This window comes from Salvia miltiorrhiza, chromosome 8 (assembly GCF_028751815.1).
Source record: "Salvia miltiorrhiza cultivar Shanhuang (shh) chromosome 8, IMPLAD_Smil_shh, whole genome shotgun sequence".
Taxonomy (NCBI): Eukaryota; Viridiplantae; Streptophyta; class Magnoliopsida; order Lamiales; family Lamiaceae; genus Salvia; species Salvia miltiorrhiza.
The window spans coordinates 23,899,390-23,923,908 of NC_080394.1; the positions used below are offsets into that span (position 1 = coordinate 23,899,390).

At 39.9% G+C, this 24,519-nt stretch overlaps 2 protein-coding genes across 2 annotated transcripts; one reads left to right on the plus strand and one right to left on the minus strand.

The window, feature by feature from the left end:
* Window positions 1-14,449: 14,449 nt before the first annotated feature.
* Window positions 14,450-14,842, plus strand: LOC130998219 (uncharacterized). Its single transcript, XM_057923649.1, has 2 exons — window positions 14,450-14,626; window positions 14,669-14,842. The coding sequence occupies exons 1-2, from the start codon at window positions 14,450-14,452 to the stop codon at window positions 14,840-14,842; spliced, it is 351 nt and encodes a 116-aa protein (XP_057779632.1).
* Window positions 14,843-19,889: 5,047 nt separating this feature from the next.
* Window positions 19,890-20,789, minus strand: LOC130998220 (uncharacterized). The gene has a single exon (XM_057923650.1). It carries the CDS (start codon window positions 20,787-20,789, stop codon window positions 19,890-19,892), a length of 900 nt encoding a protein of 299 aa, XP_057779633.1.
* Window positions 20,790-24,519: the final 3,730 nt, after the last annotated feature.

The window sequence follows — 24,519 nt, forward strand, 5'->3', positions numbered from 1 at the left end:
GTTGCCCAATAAGCTTTGTGTTCTATCTCAACAGGTAAATGACAAGACCTGCCAAAAACAAGTTGATAAGGAGACATACCAATAGGAGTCTTGTAAGCAGTGCGATACGCCCAAAGAGCATCATCCAGGTGCTTCGACCAATCTTTCCTGTTGGCTACACTTTTCTCCAAAATTTGCTTGATCTCTCGATTTGCCAACTCCGCCTGCCCATGGCTTGAGAATGATATGGAGTCGTCACCTTGTGTTTTACTCCATACTTTGCCAAAACGCTTACTAGCCACTTATTGTTGAAGTGCGACCCCCCATCACTAAGAACCGCTCTCGGTGCTCCGAATCGAGTCAAAATATTCTTCTGTAAGAATTTAATGACTACTTTGGAATCGTTGGTGGCAGTGAGAATCGCTTCCACCCATCTAGAAACATATTCCACAGCAAGCAAAATATAGGAGAAACCGCAAGAAGCAAGGAAATGACCCATGAAATCAATCCTCCATACATCAAACATATCCACCTCAGCAATGATATTTTGCGGCATCTCATCCTTCTTGGTGATATTGCCTATGCGTTGGCAACGATCACACGACTTCACAAAAGCATGACAATCCTTAAAAATTGAAGGTCCACTATGGTTTACCTTCATGGCAGTGCGGTTGGCGGCAAAGTGACCTCCACTAGGCGAGCTATGACACTCCTCAATGATCTTTGGCCATTCATGTAACAACCCGCTCTTTTATTATATTTAAATCCAGTAATACGATAATTATTATTTCATCTTTCAGTAAATCAGGCCCAGTAATTATTTATTATTTAAATTCAGCTTATGACACTGGATTATATTCTAATTAAGCAGGATTTTTATTTTATTACCAAGTCAGTAGTTTCGCGTAAATAAAATCGCAATGAAAATTATTGAGTAAGCCAATAATTATTTCAGATTCATAACTGACTTAGCGAAGTCATGTTATTTATTGATCACAATAGAATTATTTTTCTATTTTTATTATTATTTCTTGAGTCGTGAATTTATTCCGGTTTATGAAGAATTAAATCTACGGATTTAATTTAGAATTTATTCTAGCTAAGAAAGGAAGCAGATATCGAGTAGTTTCATAAACACGCGATATTAACAAAACCCGGTAGTTGGATTTTATTTAAAAAAAAAACGCAATACAATATTACAGATATAGAAATTCCAAGACAAGAATTATTGCTTCTGTTTATACTTCACTTTACAAACCCCTATTCTTCTATCTATCTACCAATACTTAAAAAAAAAAAAGGAATAGTGTATGTGTGTGAAAAAAATCTGCAGCTATCCCTTAAGCGCATGCTCAGCCATCTATTCTGGACATTTTTTTGACTCCAGCTCCACGCCTATGTAATACTTTTTTTTTGACTCCAGCTCCCGCAGCATATTTTGCAAAATTTTCACACCCGAACACCTTCATTTGGTTTCAGATTTCAGCAGCTATTAATCTTCATTTCATTCCCATTCCACACTGCACTGCTCTTCATTCGGTGCTCTGCCAAGTATCCTCAAGCCATTCCAGTAACACCTTAACACTTGAAGAAGTGAGAGAGAGATCGTTTATTCATTACTCTGCCAAACTGCCAGATTATCTCAGTTCATTCAACAACCAACACAAACATTCAAGGTATTGATTCTATCTCAAATATCCATTCCAGTAAAGCATTCATACCAAAGCATGATCAGTTTCACAATGATAGAAAACCATTGTAGGCATAATGAACTTAGCAAAGTTACACTCTTTATAGTGCAAACACCAATAACTCTTATGCAAAGCAAGAACAGGCTGCACTCTTTCACCACTAGGAAAATAAGAATTGTAGAAGATGTACCCCTAGACTGCCTTTGTTCGTATGTTGCTAAGACAAATACAGTAAAACCCCAAACTCCAAACCACACGCCATTTTCATAGTAGAGAAGAAACTACGCTAAGGATGAAGGAAGAAGAGAGAGCTTAGCTTATGAAGGAGGAAACAGCTGACTGCTCTGCTCGACGCGGCTTCGAGTCAGCGGCGGCGAGCGAACGAGACCAATCGACGGTACACATAGGCAGCAGAGCCCGCTGCTCGTCGGAATTAAACAGCAGCGGCGACCTTCGGCCCCGCCGAAGGAAGCCTCGGACTCGAGTCGAGGAAGGAGAAGGCAGAGGCCGTGGCGACAAGCGGACGAACCCTGGCGTGCGACGGCGCGGCGAATCTCGCCGGTCATCCTGTTGCAGCGGCGGCAGAACTTCGACAAAGGAGGTGAGCTAGGGCTCGATTTGGGGAAAAGAAGAAACTAGGGCTCCTCAATTCGTCTTCTTCGGTGGACCATTGAGAGGGGAATTAAGGAAGGAGGGACGGCCTCGGAACGGAGCAACGACCGCCAGCCATTCGCCGGGAGTTACAGCGGTGGCGGCGATTTTCGATTTCAGGGAGATTTAGGGCTCGCCCCTTTCGCCTCGAACGCACCATCGGCAAGTGAGAGGAGATACAAGAAGAAAGGCAGCCACGGCCTCGCCGGTTTTAGGCTTGGTGGTAGCCGACGCCGGCCAAAAGTAGGTCGAGAGAGAGAGGAGTGCCGTGAGTAGCAGATCGTTGAGAGAGAGAGAGAGACGAGTTTGAGGGAGATGATTTGGGGGATTTGAGTGTTCTGTTGGGCCATTATTTTGGCTGCAGCTGTTAATTTTTGTTTTGGGCTCCTATTTTTGGGCCGAATTAAATCATCTGGGCCGAGTCTTTTCCTTTAGGACTAGAGTGTTGGGCTTGAGTCTTGGGCTCAGTTTATTCAAGTAAGTTATGGGCCGATTTTTAAATTGAATCTGGGCTAATTTTATTTATTCAACATGGACTCAGTTTTAATTAATAGTTGGTAAGTGAGTTAGACTAATTCAAGATGAGTGGATTATTAAGATTAACTATCCGATTTCATAAGACGAGCTTTAATCCAATAGTTGGATTAATAACTAAAATGAATATGAGTCATGCATAATCATTTCACGCATCCTCATTTATTGAGATTTTTCGAGAATTAGAATCTTATTTTATTATCTCGGATTAAAGGTCAAGCACCAGAGTTAGAGCTAAACCGTGAGTCTGCTATTCAGGTAGGCTTTCTACGTATAAACTAAAATTATATATTAGAATTGTTAAGACTTTATGCTTATGAATTTAAATGATATTGTCAATGCCTAAATGCTTTATGTTTTATTATTAATTGCCTATCTGATGTTAATCGAATTCGGATTCTGGATGGGACCGCAAATCCCTTCGGAATTAGTGTACACCTTGTGATCGTGAGTCATCTAGCGGGTTGGCCGATCATAGTGTCCGTAGAGGGAGGCCTCCCTCTCGGCACGAGTTACTGATATGGTGATTAATGATATAAAATACCTGCGCGGGTTATTGATGAAAGAAATGATATTATGTTTGGTAAATACGAGTCTTTAAAGGAAAACCCTCGTATTTTACTACTGTTGAAAGGCTTGACAATAAAATATTATGCATATATGTAAATTTCGGCAAGTGTCCACTAAGTACTTTTGTACTTAGCCCTGCATGTATTTTTAAATGTGCAGGTTGAGCTGTGATCGAGGATGTAGTGTGCAAGCGGAGCTTTTGTCAATTTAGGACGAGAACCTCAGAGTGGAGTATATGTCTTCATACATATACTCAAGTTATTGTTATTCCGCTGCGAACACTGATTTTACTAAAGACATTATGTTATCTTGTCAAAACAATATGTATTATTTAATAATGTACTCAAACTCGTTGAGTACCTCTTTTGGATAATATTATGTACGGTTCCTTTTGACCTTCGTTAAATTCTAGTTAATTTCAATTGTTTTCCTTATACAAGACGAGTCATCAAGAAACCGAATATGCCCCTTTCTAACTCCCGCTCCTAAATTCCCTCCCTTAGTCGCGGTTTCCCCGAAATTGCTATCCTTAGCAAGTGCTGTCGTGACAGAATGGTATCAGAGCATTTCTTTTGCTCTGAGTACTACTCATTCCTTCTAAGTTGAGTCTAGATTAAGTAAGTAAATACACTTTGAACTAGTTGACAAAAGCTTGGCACTACATCTCGTCACGCTCAACGGAGGTTATGGTAAGTACTTTCAAGTTTTAATTAAGTTAATTTCTTGAAATGTATGAAGCATGAATAAGTATGACTATGGTATGAATCACAAGAACTTAGAACTGTTAAGTTATATATGCTCACTCTCACGACGGAACATAGAAGAGAACTTAGGGAGATGCCTTAACTTTTTCTTCATGTTACGATGACATCGACAATGACGGTCGAAATAGAGAAAGAAGAATCACACGAAGGGTCGCATGATGAAACCACGAGCATGAAGATTGAGCAGCATAACGAACGCCAATAGTACGTTGATGGCATGGGCATAGCTTAAATATTCGAGTGTTTTTCTACGATGAGATCTCGAATTAGCTTGGCCTTTTGAACTTATTTTGTTGAAACTTTTAGTGCTCGTTGCTAGATTTAAGAAAATATCATCATCACATAACAAGCCCTAAGTTCGGTAAACAACGACACTAGAACTATATGATAGTCGAATTAGGTAATCCGTGATTAAGTATTAAGAACCTGTATGACTTGTGTAAATGCTAGATTTAGATGATGAGGTGTTTTTGCACGTTATGGTTATTGAACCGAACTTGTTTTCCAATTTTAGATATTTAGAACCTTATCGCCTTAAGTTACTTGTCGTGTGCTACTTTTGACGATAGAATTTCCTTTGTTAGATGGCGAGGACTATTTTCACCCGACGACGACCACTGCCCCCATGGGCTAGTCCAGAGGAGGTCGAGCGGTCCTACCGCACCTATGCTCCATGTCACGGGGATAACCTCGGACAGTTCCTCGCAGGTTTTCATAGACACTGGGTCGAGGCGAGTGCACATGGAGTATCAGGATATGACGGTATCCAGAGGTTGATCTTACTGTTACCTTCCGAGTGGCAGGGATGGGCTAGGCAGATCTCTGCCCACTACATCTTTCGCCGAGAAGATTACCACGACCTCATGGGAGACTTCCCTAGCTTTATTGCGGAACTTCAGATCTGTTTCACTTTGTGGGGCCGCGCCCCTCTAGGGCCCTACATCCTTCCGGGAGACTACGTACAGGTGGGGACGCCTTTGCCAGCGGAAGCACCCACTACTGCTCCCGAGCCCTCGATGGCCTTGCCCCGAGATCCTCCACCACGAGCCTCAGTTCTAGGGCGCCGTGGTAGGCACGATGACGAGGCAGGCCCTTCTCGTCCACGGGCTCGCAGGGATTTCCCATCGCCTCCTGACTCATCAGCCCGGGCTGCTACTCCTCCACCACCAATGATACCTACGGCAGAAGCAAGGCTTTCGACTGCCATGGCCAACGCTGACAGGGTCATGTCCAACCTGAGGGAATTCATAGATAGGGGCAAAGCCCCTATGCAGGAGGATGATGGTACAGTACCGTATGGTACGATGAGGAGTACTCATCCCGAGCCCGTGCCAACTCCAGCTCCGATCAAGCCTCGTGCCACGGCCAGGATCAGCACCAGAGACGATCCGATCCGTGAGATTATGTACGATATCTTCCGCTCAGCCCAGATCATGCAGGAGACAGGCGAGGGCCAGGGAGAGACTCCGTTGCCCAGCTGGGAGCCGGGCGAGGATGAAGAGGAGGACCCCGAGGAGGATGAGGAGGAGGACCCCGAGGAGGATCCAGAAGAGGACCCCCTGGCGTCACCGAGGAACAGTCGTACCGCGACTCAGAGTTCACAAATTTGATAGTTTTAGCTTGTGGATGTACTCCGGAAACGATAATTCGTTCCAATGACTATGTTTTTATCTATGTTGTTTCTAGCTAGCATTAGTACGGAAATGTTGGTCTCTAGGACGTTCCGTGAATAAAAACCCTTTTGTGATTGCTTAACTAGTAAGCCGGTACATCATAGGGAGTACTAGATAGACTTTACTTACATTTTGGGTTGACGATGTAAAAGCCCTCGATGAGACAATTTTCCATGAGATATAAATGACCCTAGCATGGGTTTTCTACGACGATCTCGTGTATGTTTTATGTTTCTCTACGGGTTCTTATTCTTCACGAGTCAGTTAAGAATGTAGTAACTTTGAATAATGTGACTCGTGTATGCAACAGATCCTGTTATATTTTTGGAGTTATGATAAGTTAAATTTGACAAACAGTTCTTTATTAATTACCTTAGAGACTCCTGTATAGAATGCGTTAAAATGGGTGTTTGTATTGTACAGAATGCCACCTAAACGAGGTCGCCCCGCTAGGAGAAACGTTAACAATGATGGAAATCGCGATGAAATACCTGAAGGACGGCGAAACGACAGGGAACCTACCCCACCCCCTCCACCCCTGCTAGAAGGACTGAAGAACTGTTTCTTCGACAGAATCCGCCCACATTTACTGGGACAGGCGACCCAGCCGAGGCCGAAGCTTGGATACGCGCCTTGGAGCGTATCTTCACCTTCCTACACTGCACAGAAGAAGAGCGACTCTCGTGTATGTCTTTCCAACTAGCCGGATCGGCTGACTTTTGGTGGGAAGCCCGCCGAAAGACTCTGACTCCCGAACAATGGGCAGCATACACTTGGGAAGACTTTAAGACGGGATTATATGATAAGTATATTCCCAAAAGCTACAGAAAGAAGAAGGAGGCTGAGTTCTATAGCCTGAAACAAGGGAAGAAGACGGTGACAGAGTATGACAGAGAGTTCTGCGATCTATCGCGTTATGCTCCGCAACAGGTGGATACTGATGAGAAAATGGCGGAGAAATTTTGTGCCGGTCTGAGGCACGAGATTCGGATGACTCTAGCTAGTCATGGTGGACTCTCATACACTGAGTCTTTGAACAGGGCACTGGACATCGAAGCTGCGATGCCAGTAGAAAGGTTGGCTCCGCCACAGACCTCAGCGCCAGCCAACCCACCTGCACGCCCTCAGAACTTTAAAGGGAAGCGCAACTGGAACGACCATAGAGGAAATGAAAACCAGACTAACAAGAGGCCATGGCAAGGAAATGCGCCGTTGGGACAATATCAGCAACAAGGACAAGGGAAGCAACAGGGTCCTGCCCCGGCTGGAGGCAGCCAAAGACAAAATGAAGTTCCCCTTTGTCCAAAATGCCACAAACCACATCGTGGTGTCTGTAAGGCTGGAACTGACAGTTGCTACACGTGTGGCCAGAAGGGCCACTACTCCTCACAATGCCCCAACAAACAGCAGGGCGCGGCAATCAGGGCCACTTATGCCCAGCCCCTGCAAGCAGTTCAAGGGCAACACCAGCCCCGCCAACAACAGCCATACCAGCAGCAATACCAATATCAGCCCCGCCAACAACAGCCATACCAGCAGCAATACCAACACAAGAACCAACAGCGCCAACAGCAACAGAGGCGGCAACAACCATTGCCGCAGCAGGCGAGAGCCTTTGCTCTCACCCAAAACCAGCCTGAGAAGAACCAGGGAAACCTGGCAGGTATGGGCAAGCTTAAAGGTTTTTCCATAATGATTCTGTTCGATACTGGTGCCTCGCATTCTTTTATATCTGCCCCTTGCATAGATACCTTAGAAATCGAATCAGAACGAGCTAAGTGTGCCTTAAGGATCACTACACCCTCTGGAGAAAGATCTACCACCACACATGTTTGCTCAAACGTAGAATTTGAAATAGGAGAACTTAAGATGGTAGCGAACAATCTTAATATTCTGCTCATGTGGGACGTAGATATGATCTTAGGAATGGACTGGCTAGCTGAGAATCACGCCACCATCCTTTGTAGTGAACGAAAAATTTCTATTCGACCACCTGGAAAGGAACCGACGGAATTTCACGGCATAGGTATGAAGAAAAGAGTACCAGTGATATCCGCATTACAAGCCAGAAAAGAGATGATGAAGGAAGGAAGCACAGCTTATCTCGTCTACCTAAACGGGGAAGCTAGTGAAGACAAGAAGGTGGAAGATGTGGCAATAGTACGAGACTTTCCAGAAGTTTTTCCTGAAATATTGCTAGGACTACCTCCAGACAGGCAACTAGATTTCACCATTGATCTAGAACCTGGATCTGCCCCAGTATCAAAGGCACCGTACAGGATGGCCCCAAAGGAACTACAAGAATTAAAGGTGCAACTACAGGAACTCTTGGACTTGGGTTTCATCAGACCCAGTGTCTCGCCTTGGGGAGCGCCTGTACTCTTTGTCAAAAAGAAAGATGGAACCATGAGAATGTGCATTGATTATCGAGAGTTGAACAAACTGACGCTTAAAAACAAATACCCTCTTCCAAGGATAGATGATTTGTTCGATCAACTCAAAGGAGCCAGTGTATTCTCAAAAATAGATTTAAGGTCTGGTTATCATCAACTGAAGATCAGACCAGAGGATATACCTAAGACCGCTTTCCGCACAAGATATGGTCACTATGAATTCATTGTCATGCCATTTGGTCTAACAAATGCACCGGCAGTATTCATGGACCTCATGAATCGAGTTTTCCATCCATACTTAGACAAATTTGTCTTAGTGTTTATAGATGATATCCTCATCTATTCTAAGAATGACCAAGAGCATGAAAATCATTTAAGAATCATCCTGGAGACATTAAAGACGGAGAAGTTGTTCGCCAAATTCAGCAAGTGCGAATTTTGGTTGAAAGAAGTAATGTTTCTAGGGCACATCGTATCAGCAGATGGAATCAAGGTGGACCCCGCCAAGGTGCAAGCAGTGCGCGAGTGGAAATCACCAACCACACCTAATGAAATCCGAAGTTTCTTAGGTTTGGCGGGATACTACCGGAGATTCATCGAAGGATTCTCTAAAATAGCGAGACCAATGACGCAATTACTTCGCAAAGGAATCAAGTATAAGTGGAACGAAGAGTGTGAAGCCAGCTTCCAAGAGCTGAAGAAGAAATTGACAACTGCACCAGTGCTAGCAGTTCCAGCAGCCGATAAAGAATACGTGATCTTCACGGACGCGTCCAAAAATGGGCTAGGTTGTGTGTTGATGCAAGAAGGAAAGGTCATTGCCTACGCCTCGCGACAACTAAGGCCACATGAATTGAACTACCCTACTCATGATCTGGAACTGGCAGCAATTGTGCATGCTTTGAAAATTTGGAGACACCATCTATACGGAGTTAGATGTGAAATCTTCACTGATCACAAAAGCCTTAAGTACTTTTTCGAGCAGAAAGACTTGAATATGAGACAGAGGAGATGGCTCGAGCTCATGAAGGATTACGACTGCGGTATCAACTACCACCCGGGAAAAGCTAATGTAGTAGCTGATGCTTTAAGTCGTAAAACTCAATCCGAGTTAGGACTTCTTCTCACTCAAGAGGACACGCTTGTAAGGGATTTTGACAAATTGAAGATAGAAGTGGTTCAGCCACCGGCAACGACAAGAGCAATTATTGCAACTCTAGTAGCCGTCCCAGACCTCAGAGAAAGGATCGTCAGTGCCCAGAGAGCGGATGAGAGCTTGGAAAAAGTTCGTCTCAAGATCCGAACAGGCACGCCAGGAGGCTACCAAGAGGCAACGGATAACGCAGTTCTTTTTGAAGGAAGATTGTGTGTTCCCCATAACGAGGAACTGAGAAACGAGATCATGAGTGAAGCTCATGACATGCCCTATACCGCTCATCCCGGAAGTACCAAAATGTACCAAGATCTAAAACAGAAATTTTGGTGGGACGGGATGAAACGAGATATAGCCTCGTTTGTAGAGCGTTGCCTTGCATGCCAGCAAGTGAAAGCTTTACATCAACGACCATATGGGAAATTACAGCCATTGGAAATTCCAGAATGGAAGTGGGAGCACATAGCGATGGATTTCGTGACGGGTCTACCCAAGACAAATAGGGGCAACACATCTATTTGGGTAATAGTAGACCGTCTCACGAAGAGCGCTCATTTTATACCGATTCCAATTACCCATGGATCGGAGAAACTAGCCCAACTGTACATTCGTGAGATTGTACGGCTACATGGAATACCAATATCCATTACTTCAGATAGAGATTCAAAATTTACTTCTAGATTTTGGATCAGTTTGCAGAAAGAGTTGGGAACGAGATTAAACTTTAGCACCGCCTTTCACCCTCAAACAGATGGACAATCAGAAAGGACAATTCAGACCCTTGAAGATATGTTGAGGACAGTGGTGCTAGACCGAGGAGGAAGTTGGGAATCAGTGCTGCCGTTAATCGAATTCGCCTACAACAATAGTTACCAGGCAACCATTGATATGGCACCTTATGAGGCGCTGTATGGAAGGAAGTGTAGATCACCACTTTACTGGGATGAAGTGGGTGAAAGAAAAATCCTTGGGCCAGATGCAGTAAGCGAGATGATTGAGACCATCCGCCAGATTAGAGCAAGAATTAAAGAGGCTCAGGACAGACAGAAGTCTTATGCTGATACCCGACGAACTGAACTACAATTTCAGATTGGAGACAAGGTTTTCCTTAAAATATCACCCTCGAAAGGGATCGTTAGATTCGGTGTTAAGGGTAAGTTGAGACCCCGTTTTGTAGGACCTTATGAGATCCTAGAAAGAATAGGTCCCGTAGCGTATAGGTTGGCACTGTCACCTAGCTTTGGAAACGTCCACAATGTGTTCCACGTGTCACAGCTGAGACGGTACGTGTTTGACCCCAAACACGTGATTCACCAAGATGAAATGATTCTTAACCCAGACTTGACGTACGAGGAAAAACCTGAAGCCATTTTGGACCGAAAGGTGCAAGAGTTAAGGAATAAATCGATCGCGTCAGTCAAAATACTGTGGAGACACCATGGACCGGAAGAAGCAACGTGGGAACTTGAGGACCAGATGAAAGAAAAATACCCAGAACTTTTCACATAGGTATGCAAATTTCGGGACGAAATTTTTGTTAAGAGGGGTAGTATGTAACAACCCGCTCTTTTATTATATTTAAATCCAGTAATACGATAATTATTATTTCATCTTTCAGTAAATCAGGCCCAGTAATTATTTATTATTTAAATTCAGCTTATGACACTGGATTATATTCTAATTAAGCAGGATTTTTATTTTATTACCAAGTCAGTAGTTTCGCGTAAATAAAATCGCAATGAAAATTATTGAGTAAGCCAATAATTATTTCAGATTCATAACTGACTTAGCGAAGTCATGTTATTTATTGATCACAATAGAATTATTTTTCTATTTTTATTATTATTTCTTGAGTCGTGAATTTATTCCGGTTTATGAAGAATTAAATCTACGGATTTAATTTAGAATTTATTCTAGCTAAGAAAGGAAGCAGATATCGAGTAGTTTCATAAACACGCGATATTAACAAAACCCGGTAGTTGGATTTTATTTAAAAAAAAAAACGCAATACAATATTACAGATATAGAAATTCCAAGACAAGAATTATTGCTTCTGTTTATACTTCACTTTACAAACCCCTATTCTTCTATCTATCTACCAATACTTAAAAAAAAGAAAGGAATAGTGTATGTGTGTGAAAAAAATCTGCAGCTATCCCTTAAGCGCATGCTCAGCCATCTATTCTGGACATTTTTTTGACTCCAGCTCCACGCCTATGTAATACTTTTTTTTTGACTCCAGCTCCCGCAGCATATTTTGCAAAATTTTCACACCCGAACACCTTCATTTGGTTTCAGATTTCAGCAGCTATTAATCTTCATTTCATTCCCATTCCACACTGCACTGCTCTTCATTCGGTGCTCTGCCAAGTATCCTCAAGCCATTCCAGTAACACCTTAACACTTGAAGAAGTGAGAGAGAGATCGTTTATTCATTACTCTGCCAAACTGCCAGATTATCTCAGTTCATTCAACAACCAACACAAACATTCAAGGTATTGATTCTATCTCAAATATCCATTCCAGTAAAGCATTCATACCAAAGCATGATCAGTTTCACAATGATAGAAAACCATTGTAGGCATAATGAACTTAGCAAAGTTACACTCTTTATAGTGCAAACACCAATAACTCTTATGCAAAGCAAGAACAGGCTGCACTCTTTCACCACTAGGAAAATAAGAATTGTAGAAGATGTACCCCTAGACTGCCTTTGTTCGTATGTTGCTAAGACAAATACAGTAAAACCCCAAACTCCAAACCACACGCCATTTTCATAGTAGAGAAGAAACTACGCTAAGGATGAAGGAAGAAGAGAGAGCTTAGCTTATGAAGGAGGAAACAGCTGACTGCTCTGCTCGACGCGGCTTCGAGTCAGCGGCGGCGAGCGAACGAGACCAATCGACGGTACACATAGGCAGCAGAGCCCGCTGCTCGTCGGAATTAAATAGCAGCGGCGACCTTCGGCCCCGCCGAAGGAAGCCTCGGACTCGAGTCGAGGAAGGAGAAGGCAGAGGCCGTGGCGACAAGCGGACGAACCCTGGCGTGCGACGGCGCGGCGAATCTCGCCGGTCATCCTGTTGCAGCGGCGGCAGAACTTCGACAAAGGAGGTGAGCTAGGGCTCGATTTGGGGAAAAGAAGAAACTAGGGCTCCTCAATTCGTCTTCTTCGGTGGACCATTGAGAGGGGAATTAAGGAAGGAGGGACGGCCTCGGAACGGAGCAACGGCCGCCAGCCATTCGCCGGGAGTTACAGCGGTGGCGGCGATTTTCGATTTCAGGGAGATTTAGGGCTCGCCCCTTTCGCCTCGAACGCACCATCGGCAAGTGAGAGGAGATACAAGAAGAAAGGCAGCCACGGCCTCGCCGGTTTTAGGCTTGGTGGCAGTCGACGCCGGCCAAAAGTAGGTCGAGAGAGAGAGGAGTGCCGTGAGTAGCAGATCGTTGAGAGAGAGAGAGAGAGACGAGTTTGAGGGAGATGATTTGGGGGATTTGAGTGTTCTGTTGGGCCATTATTTTGGCTGCAGCTGTTAATTTTTGTTTTGGGCTCCTATTTTTGGGCCGAATTAAATCATCTGGGCCGAGTCTTTTCCTTTAGGACTAGAGTGTTGGGCTTGAGTCTTGGGCTCAGTTTATTCAAGTAAGTTATGGGCCGATTTTTAAATTGAATCTGGGCTAATTTTATTTATTCAACATGGACTCAGTTTTAATTAATAGTTGGTAAGTGAGTTAGACTAATTCAAGATGAGTGGATTATTAAGATTAACTATCCGATTTCATAAGACGAGCTTTAATCCAATAGTTGGATTAATAACTAAAAGGAATATGAGTCATGCATAATCATTTCACGCATCCTCATTTATTGAGATTTTTCGAGAATTAGAATCTTATTTTATTATCTCGGATTAAAGGTCAAGCACCAGAGTTAGAGCTAAACCGTGAGTCTGCTATTCAGGTAGGCTTTCTACGTATAAACTAAAATTATATATTAGAATTGTTAAGACTTTATGCTTATGAATTTAAATGATATTGTCAATGCCTAAATGCTTTATGTTTTATTATTAATTGCCTATCTGATGTTAATCGAATTCGGATTCTGGATGGGACCGCAAATCCCTTCGGAATTAGTGTACACCTTGTGATCGTGAGTCATCTAGCGGGTTGGCCGATCATAGTGTCCGTAGAGGGAGGCCTCCCTCTCGGCACGAGTTACTGATATGGTGATTAATGATATAAAATACCTGCGCGGGTTATTGATGAAAGAAATGATATTATGTTTGGTAAATACGAGTCTTTAAAGGAAAACCCTCGTATTTTACTACTGTTTAAAGGCTTGACAATAAAATATTATGCATATATGTAAATTTCGGCAAGTGTCCACTAAGTACTTTTGTACTTAGCCCTGCATGTATTTTTAAATGTGCAGGTTGAGCTGTGATCGAGGATGTAGTGTGCAAGCGGAGCTTTTGTCAATTTAGGACGAGAACCTCAGAGTGGAGTATATGTCTTCATACATATACTCAAGTTATTGTTATTCCGCTGCGAACACTGATTTTACTAAAGACATTATGTTATCTTGTCAAAACAATATGTATTATTTAATAATGTACTCAAACTCGTTGAGTACCTCTTTTGGATAATATTATGTACGGTTCCTTTTGACCTTCGTTAAATTCTAGTTAATTTCAATTGTTTTCCTTATACAAGACGAGTCATCAAGAAACCGAATATGCCCCTTTCTAACTCCCGCTCCTAAATTCCCTCCCTTAGTCGTGGTTTCCCCGAAATTGCTATCCTTAGCAAGTGCGGTCGTGACAATTCATGCTCTCTAACACATCGCCGAATAAAGCCATCAGCGCACCTCCGGTACAAGTAAGGATCATCCCAATAATAAAACTTGACGTCATGGAGAAACTTCTTCTTTTGGTAATGTGACATGCCCTCGGGAAGAACTCCAATCACCAAGTAATTCACATAATTGACAAACCAAGGATCCTTGAATAAAATAGCCCAAATTTGCTCATCAGGAAAAGACTCATTTATGGCTATCTTTGGATCCATGGAGTTCAAGGAAGCAGGATTTACTCGACGTGATCTTTTAACCGAGTTGGATGAATGGAGGAATGAGGCCTATGAAAGTTCTCGTATTTACAATGAAAGGGCCAAGAAATTCCATGATTTGAGCATTCGCACCAAGGAACTCAAGCCAGGAGATGAGGTATTTTTATATAATTCTAAACTGCGTTTGTTTCCTGGTAAGCTGCAATCAAGGTGGACAGGGTCGTATGTGGTGCATAAGAGAAATTGGAATGGGACGTATGAGTTATTTGTTAAAGACGGCACTACTTTCACTGTTAATGGTCATTGTCTCAAACCTTACTTCAAGTCGAACGTGGATCGTGGTCTTGAAGTTGTCAAATTCAATGACCCATGAGATTGAGGTATCGTCGAGCTCTAGACGTTAAATTAAGCACTTGTTGGGAGGTAACCCAACTGTTTTCTTTGTTTTGTTTTCTTTCTTTTAGTTTCTTTTTGTTTCTTTGGTTTCTTCGTTTTGGGGTTTTAGTGCAGTGTTGAGAACTCGCGCCTTATTCATACCACCACTATGGAGCATGTGTTTCTGTGAGTAGTGACACACATATCATCATCCTTCCAAATTTATTTTCGAACTTATGTTCTGTAGTAAGTTCGGGGGAGGGGGGTGAGAGTAGATATGTGTATCACTTTTATTATTTTTGTTAGCTTTATTGTTTTATCCTGCTTGGTTGGTGGTGTGTGATTGTTATGTTTTTCTGTTGATTATTGCTCCATTTGATTTCTGCGGAAAAAAAATTGAATTTGATTTTCTTTGATGATTTGAGCATAATTGGAACTAATTTGCATAATTCTAGAGTGATTTTAACCTTGACTTTTGGACGTTGAATAAACCGTGAAATTTTGAGCCAGAACTGTTTAGTATACACAGTTTATTCTTTGTTGTGAGTTTGGTCATGCATGTGGTGATCTTCTAGAGCTTGACATGGTTTCTGTGTCGAGGTTGCTGTTGTGCCCAAGATTAGGAGATGATTTTAGGCCATATTTTGTTAGCCACATTATTATCCCAAACACTATCCTTAACGAAAAAATTATCCTTTGTTATCCACTTTGAGCCTATTTAGCTTTTATTCTTTAGCTGGATGATAGGGTGATGTAGTATACGGGGATCTTTGTGTGGTGAATATCATAGTGGGTCATGAAAAAGAAGGGATGATATTGTGTTACTATTTACTCTTATAAGCTGTAGAAGGTTGTGAAAAATAAAAGAAAAAAGAAAAAAATTATTGAGAAAAAAAAAGAGAAAAGAAAAAAAAAGAAAAAAATTGTGAAGCTGAGTGTTTATTGAGAAATTTGTTAGAGAATTGACTTTGTGTGTTGGAAATAAATGAAGAGCATAAAAGAGTGTTTAATTTTGTATTGTGATTATTAAATCCCTTGAATTGTGTTGATTATGGTGGCATAGTTAGGTGGAAGATGGAATTTATTCCATACTTGATTTGTGAAGTTATAAGGTGTTGGTGTTTTTGATCTATTTGAGTCACTTAGCCTATATTTCCCTACCTTAACCAATGTCCCTACATTATAACACAAAGAAAAAGACCTTTTTGATCTTAATCCTAGCACACTTTTAGCGATGGACATTGTAGACGATTGACAAGCTTATGTAAGAGATCTGCATTGCATTGAATTCGATGAGGGTATACACGTCCCGTTCCATCAAATTGAGAGTTAAGTGATACACATACCTTGTGAGATTCAATGGTTTGGAATGTTGAGGTTGATTTTACTATAGGTTCTGTTTATTGGTGAATTTTGTGCTTGATTATTGAGGATTTGAGAATTCTATTATTCTTTATTTTTCGGAGGCATCGATGAGCTAAATTTCTTACCCATTCGTGTTATTGATTGTGTTCTTCTCATTATTCGAGGACGAACAATGGCTTAAGTTTAGGGGAGTTGGTAACACTCATGTTTACATGGTTTTCAATATTCTTATGATGTTAATTTTATAGGAAATTGAGTGTTTGGTAGTTGTTTTGTGCTTAAATTGTTTTATCTTGTGAAATATGTTAGTTGCTCGTACTTTGATGAATTTTACAGAAATATGGACATGTGCTTATATATAGGTCTTCTTTTGACCTATTCGGGGTTCCCAGCTTTTTTTTTTTTCAGTTTTATAGCTTTAGACTTTTATTGTTTTCCAGTTTTTCAAGTTTGGATTAGATTTCCATAAGATTGAAGATTCAAGTCATTACAATCGTTTTACTTTCGATTTTTATACAATTCAGTTTTTACAATTGCGTTCATTATGATGATGTTTATGCTTTATTTTAATATGTCTGGCTAAGTTCTTTTTCTGATTCTAGGGTTTGTAAATAGTTGATTAAATTTATGTAATTAATTTGTTAATACCTGTGTGCCTTCCAGTTTATGATTCATAATTCCTGGTGCTTAATTTCTTGTGAATTATCTGATCAATAGTGTGACGCCCCAATTTTCTTATTAAATAAAAAAAAGTACTTTGAATAAAAATAATAAGATTTCAATATTTAAATAACTAAAAACCCAAATTCAACGGAGGAAAGTAAATAAACATCATAAACTGAGTCTTTATTCTAATTGAAAATAAAATATTATTTCTTCTTTTATCTTGACCATCACTCGCCCTGCCTCTCATCGCCCGAGTCATCTCCTGAAAAAGATATTGTTTTGGGGTGAGTACAATAAACTCAGTGGGGTGCATTTATCCATATTATAAGAATCACAACAAAATATAAGTGCAAAGAAAACTGTCTGCTCTTTCATATTGCCCGAAAGCAATAACTTTCTGTCTCTTAGCCCGAATGCTATATAACTTTCTGTCTCATGTAGCCCGTAGGCTATAACTTTTTGTCTCATATAGCCCGTAGGCTATAACTTTCTGTCTCATATACCCCGTAGGCTATAACTTTCTGTCTCATATAACCCGTAGGTTATAACTTTCTGTCTCATAACTTTCTGTCTCATATAACCCGTAGGTTATAACTTTCTATCTCATAGCCCGGAGGCTCTGCCTGCTTCTCACACATATAAATTGAGTAAAACGTATAATAAGGATAAATGTTAAATGCAACGTTATAACCCCACCTTAATCTTCTCTTTGTCACGTGTAAAGTAATTGAAGATTAAGTCTCACGCGCCTCGCCTAAAATGAATTATAAAATCATAATTAAAATATGCTAAAACTATGAGTGCACATGAAGAGGGATCTATAAATGCAATTAAAAATATTTTAAATACTAAAACATATATAATATTTATAATATGTATTTGATAGAAAAATAATCGTAACTCATTAACATAAATAAATGAGGAAGACTTATATATGGTCATTATTACTTAAATAAATAAAGAAAAGGACTACACACATGTATATATATATATATATATATATATGTATATATATATATATATAAGCTATGTATGCGTCATCATGCAATGGGTAAACATTAAACATATATATGCATATCTAATATACATGAGTAACAAACATATCAAAATTCTTAGTCATTTAAATATATTAATAGAATTTGAAAAGGAAAAGATATTGGCCACTTCTTAACTAAATGTGAGTACAGTAACGTAAATATACATATATTGAACAATAGAGAATTTTGGATAATAGAAATATATATATTTATACACATATATATTAGACTTAAAAATAAATAAAAATCATTTAAGTAACTACAAGCCATTATGAATAATATATTTTAAACATAAAACATGCATCTAATTAGAACACATAGTAAGAAATAGTGCAGGTTTCGATAAATCCAAAGAAAACACAAAATTGATGATATGGATTTTTATAGGAGCATATGTTTGTACTACACCACATATTAATACATATATTTCGATAAAGTGAAATGAATGTCAAAAGCTGCACTACCCTATATGCATAAATATATATTTATAAAAAGTACAACTCTAACACTAATATATATATATATATATATATATATATACACGAAAAAAACATGGAGTGAAGCAACCGTAAAGTCATTTCTTTTGCCACAGAAAAGAAGAGGTACAGGAAAAATAAATATAGAGAGTTGCGGGAGGGTTACCTCACCGAGAGAAGAAGTTGGTGATTTGAATTCAGTGTGAAGAGAAAAGATGTGGAAGAGCACCTATTTATACTAGAGGTGAGGGGTTTATTTTTAGGAGAGAGATCAATCAAATAAATCTTTCCATAGCTTCATTTAGCTTTAGAAGGAAAGGTGGACTAGGGTTTTTCAATCAATTGATGCTGAAAATTCTAGAGAAAAATTACTTTGGGCTCAAGCATTGGGCTCCAAAAAAAGAATTGGGCTGAAATAAAAATATAATTGTTTGGGCTTAAAATATGTAGTAATTTATAATAAAATAATAATAATAATAATAATAATAATAATAATAATAATAATAATAATAATAATAATAATAATAATAATAATAATAATAATAATAAATGCTTGAAATGATTAAATGCTCATGCTCATGCTCATGCAATATCTAGGCACGACTTATAAGACTTAAAATTTAAATAGTAAAAAAAAAATTAAAGAATTTTTTTTAAAAAAATTGTAGTTAAAAAATATTTTGGGGCACTACAACCTTACCAACTAAAAAAAATTTCGTCCTCGAAATTACTTACCTGAGTCAAAGAAAAATAGGGTATCTAGATCTAATGCCATCTTCCTTTTCCCATGTAGCTTCACTATGATCATGTCTATTCTATTGGATTTTGACTAGAGAGATTTCTTAACTTCTTAACACATGAACTTTTCTATTCAAAATGGCTATCGGGTGCTCATCATAAGTTGGGTCCCTATCTAGTTTGACGTGATTCACAATGTTGCCCGGGTCATTGATGAATTTTCTCAAAGACGAGACATGAAAGACGTTATGTATCGAAGTCAAGCTTGACGGCGACGCTAACCGATATGCTACCTCACTAACTCGTTCGAGAATATCATAGGGCCTGATGTAACAAGGTCTTAGTTTTCCTCCCTTGTCAAACGATCTATTCCCACCACCTTTCCTGAGGGAATTCTTACCTTTAAGGGTTGTATCAGCTTTTCGTAAAATCTTCTTGCGATAAACGAATGCGAAGCACTGGATTCAAAGAGTACTATAGCAAACTTGTCCAGAACGGGTAAGATACCTGACATAGTTCGAGCCTCTCCATCCATCTCTTCTTGGTTCATGGCATAAACTCGTGCCTCTCCCTTGCGGGCACCATTGTTGTTGAAGTTCTGGTTCCTTCCCATATTGTTGTTATTGTTGCCGTGATTTCTTCCCCAGTTATTGTCTTTATTCCGCCAAGTCGGGACGTTGTTGTTCTTCGAGACATTCGTACTCCGTGCTTCTGGGCAGTTCATCGCCATGTGTCCTCCTTTGTGACATCGGAAGCATACGTTCTAGCCAGATTTGCACTCTCCGAAATGGTAACGCTGACAACGTGGACAAAGAGGTTTGTGCGGCGCCAATTCTTGGTCGTCTCCCACATTACTCCTTGGTTTCTTTTCTGACTGGGAGTTCCTCATTTTGTCTCGATTATCCCAGTGCCTTTTGTCTCCAGTATGTTGAGGTCGAGCCACAGAGTTGTCCAGTTTCAGGCGTGATGCGACTGCTTGGGCTCGTTCTAAGATTTCCGAGTACGATGTGATGTTTAGAGCTGCTAAGTGCCCTCCAATCTCAGGGCGTAACCCATTCTCAAATCTCCAAGCCTTCTTTTCATCGGTGTCCACCAAGTGGGGAGCAAAACGGCCTAGTTGGGTAAATTTCCGCTCGTATTCCAAAACGGTCATGTTTTCTTGCTCCAAGTTCATGAGCTCTATCTCATTTTGTTTGCGAAAACTCCTTAGGAAAAACTTCCCCATCACTTTCTCCTTGAACGTTCTCCAGGTGATGGCTCTCATCTGCTCTTCAGTAAGGGCAGTAGTTTCTGACTCCCACCAGTGTCCTGCATCGTCTATTAGTTGGAAGGCTGCACATGTCACCTTCAAGTCGTCCCTGCAACGTATGTAGTTGAAAATGCGTTCCATCTGGCGCATCCACTCCTCGGTCCCTAAGGGTCCTTCGTTCCCTCTTAGAATTGGCGGCGCCATGCTCCGAAATTGTGCTACTACTCCGTTTCCAGTTTCTGCTTGAGGTTGATGCGGTTGCTGAGGCAATACTCCCCTCAATGCTTGTGCAAGCACGTGGGCTAGCGTATTAACATCATTTCGATTTCGATTCCTATTCCCCATCGATTGAGTGGCTTCACTATCAGATTCTTCGTCTGCCGGAGGTCTCCTGTTACCCCTTGTTCTGGCCATAATCTAAAATAGTGCGGTATATAGTAAGAGTTGTGCGATAAAAACAATGATAGGTACTAATTCTCATTGATTCTAAGAGATTCGTCGTCCCAATTTTTATACACGTGTTGGCACTGCTGTACTTATTCTACAGGTTTTTGCAAGTTCTAATTATCTAGATAAGTAATCTCGAGGACATGGGAAGAAAAAAAAAATGAAATAAAATCTAACTTCATCAAGAAAACTTAAAGCATCATAAATATACTTCTGACTTTTACCTCACTCGGTAGCGATGTGGCGGTTGCGATGATGGTCATTTTTCTTAAAAAAGATTTTTATTGCAAGTCTATAGAAACGTAGACCTGCTCTGATACCATACTGTGACGCCCCAATTTTCTTATTAAATAAAAAGAAGTACTTTGAATAAAAATAATAAGATTTCAATATTTAAATAACTAAAAACCCAAATCCAACGGAGGAAAGTAAATAAACATCATAAACTGAGTCTTTATTCTAATTGAAAATATTTTCAATTAGAATAAAGACTCAGTTGATGATGTTTATTTACTTTCCTCCGTTGGATTTGGGTTTTTAGTTATTTAAATATTGAAATCTTATTATTTTTATTCAAAGTACTTCTTTTTATTTAATAAGAAAATTGGGGCGTCACAGTATTATATATATATATATATATATATATATATATATATATATATATATATATATATATACTCATGTGCATTCATTGATTTAAATGTATCTTAATTATGATTTCTTAATTTATTTTTAGGCGAGGCGCGCAAGACTTAATCTTTAATTACTTTACACGTGTCAAAGAGAAGTAAATGTGGGGTTATAACGTTACATTTAACATTTATCCTTATTATACGTTTTACTCAATTTATATGTGTGAGAAGCAGGCAGAGCCTCCGGGCTAGACAGAAAGTTATAACCTACGGGTTATATGAGAAAGAAAGTTATAGCCTACGGGTTATATGAGAAAGAAAGTTATAGCCTACGGGCTATATGAGACAGAAAGTTATAGCCTACGGGTTACATGAGAAAGAAAGTTATAGCCTATGGGCTATATGAGACAGAAAGTTATAGCCTACGGGTTACATGAGAAAGAAAGTTATAGCCTACGGGCTATATGAGATAGAAAGTTATATAGCCTTCGGGCTAAGAGACAGAAAGTTATTGCTTTCGGGCAATATAAAAGAGCAGACAGTTTTTATTGCACTTATATTTTGTTGTGATTCTTATAATATGGATAAATGCACCCCACTGAGTTTATTGTACTCACCCCAAAACAATATTATTTTCAGGAGATGGCTCGGGCGATGCGAGGCAGGGCGAATGATGGTCAAGATAAAAGAAGAAATAATATTTTATTTTCAATTAGAATAAAGACTCAATTTATGATGTTTAATCACATTTCTCAGTTGGATTTGAGTTTTAGTTATTTAAGTATTAAAATCTTATTTATGTTATTCAAAGTGCATTTTATTATTTTAATGAAAATTGGGGCGTCACAGTATGGTACCATACTGTGACGCCCCAATTTTCTTATTAAATAAAAAGAAGTACTTTGAATAAAAATAATAAGATTTCAATATTTAAATAACTAAAAACCTAAATCCAACGGAGGAAAGTAAATAAACATCATAAACTGAGTCTTTATTCTAATTGAAAATAAAATATTATTTCTTCTTTTATCTTGACCATCACTCGCCCTGCCTCTCATCGCCCGAGTCATCTTCTGAAAAAGATATTGTTTTGGGGTGAGTACAATAAACTCAATGGGGTGCATTTATCCATATTATAAGAATCACAACAAAATATAAGTGCAAAGAAAACTGTCTGCTCTTTCATATTGCCCGAAAGCAATAACTTTATGTCTCTTAGCCCGAAGGCTATATAACTTTCTGTCTCATATAGCCCGTAAGCTATAACTTTCTGTCTCATATAGCCCGTAGGCTATAACTTTCTGTCTCATATAGCCCGTAGGCTATAATTTTCTGTCTCATATAACCCGTAGGCTATAACTTTCTGTCTCATATAACCCGTAGGTTATAACTTTCTGTCTCATATAACCCGTAGGTTATAACTTTCTGTCTCATAGCCCGGAGGCTTTGCCTGCTTCTCACACATATAAATTGAGTAAAACGTATAATAAGGATAAATGTTAAATGCAACGTTATAACCCCACCTTAATCTTCTCTTTGTCACGTGTAAAGTAATTAAAGATTAAGTCTCACGCGCCTCGCCTGAAATGAATTATAAAATCATAATTAAAATATGAGGCAAATCTTTTTATAGCCCCTTTTTTATGAAACATAAGTTATATAGCCCCTCCTTATGAAACATAAGTTAAACAACCCTTTTTTGCTGAAAGTACTATTATACCCTTATTTATTTTTTATTTTTTTCTCACAAAATAGACAAACAATTACAATCCTCTCTTCTCTCTCTCAATTGAATTTCACGTTTTTTCATCTTCAAAGAAAAAGAAAAGGAGCGGCGACTGTGAGCATCTTCACCACCCGTCGTCGCCGCCGCCGCCGCAACTCCGCCGTCGCCGTTGAAGCCCAGCCAAGCCCGCCGTCGCGACCTCCTTCTTCTTTAAACACGCTGCGATTTCCAGCCAAACCCGCCGTCGCGCGCCGGACGCCGTCAGCCCCCGACCCGACGCGAACTGGGGCTCAAAGCCCAGCCCTTGTTCGCCGCCGAAGCCCAGCCGTCGAACCTGCCGAAGCCCAGCCGCCGCCGCCGAACTAGGGCTTAAAGCCCAGCCGCTGCTGCTGCAATTCGCCGCCCAGTTGTTGTCTGTCGCGAGTACACGATGGAGTACTCGATCGTGTACTCGATCGATCGTGATCGAGTACTCCATCGAGTACACGATCGAGTACTCCATCGTGTACACGATCGAGTACTCCATCGAGTACTCGCCAGAAATTATTTTCTTCTCTTTTTTTCTTCGCTAAATATGTGTTTTGTAATGTGTAGGTTATTGCAATTTGTAATGTTGGATTTCATTGCGTAACTATATGCATTGACTTGAGTGTGGCTATAATATTTGATGATTGGATAATAATTTAGTTGATTATTATATTTGATGGTTCGATTATAATTTGCACAAGCGTATAATTCGTTAATAATTAAATGCAACATAATTTTGATTATAAATCTCGAGAAAATAAGTAAAATTAAAAATTGTGCAAGATGTACACCGAGTACTCGATCGTGTACTCGATGGTGCCATCGAGTACACTGAGTACTCGATGGTTCCATCGAGTACACCACCGAGTAATGAAAAATAATTATATTTTTTGTATTATTTTTTGGATTAATTAACAAATAAAATATTACGTCGTTTGTACTCTAAACAATGAAAAAAATTTATTATTCGATACGATACTCGGTAGTACATCGAGTAGACCGACTACTCGATGGTGCTATCGAGTACACGATGACCGACTACTCGATGGCGTTCTCCATCCATTACTTCATCGAGTAGTGAAGAACAATGATCGACAGAACACTTCATATCATTAAAAATAACGAGAGAAATAGTAAAATTGAAGAGCGAGGGAACGCTTCGTATCATTAAAATTCACGAGAGAAATAGCGAAATTGAAGATCGTTCTTCACTACTCGATGAAGTACTCGATGGCGTTCACCATCGAGTACTCGACCGAGTAGTGAAGAACAATGGCGATTTTTTTTTATCAATTATTGTGATTTCAACCCA

Excerpts from the sequence above, each read along its gene's own strand:
- LOC130998219 (XM_057923649.1), top strand. The coding sequence starts at position 14,450 with ATGGCTATCTTTGGATCCATGGAGTTCAAGGAAGCAGGATTTACTCGA. Across the intron at positions 14,627-14,668 it reads AACTCAAGCCAGGAGATGAG|CTGCAATCAAGGTGGACAGG; the intron begins GTATTTTTATAT and ends TTTCCTGGTAAG.
- LOC130998220 (XM_057923650.1), bottom strand. The coding sequence starts at position 20,789 with ATGGCCAGAACAAGGGGTAACAGGAGACCTCCGGCAGACGAAGAATCT.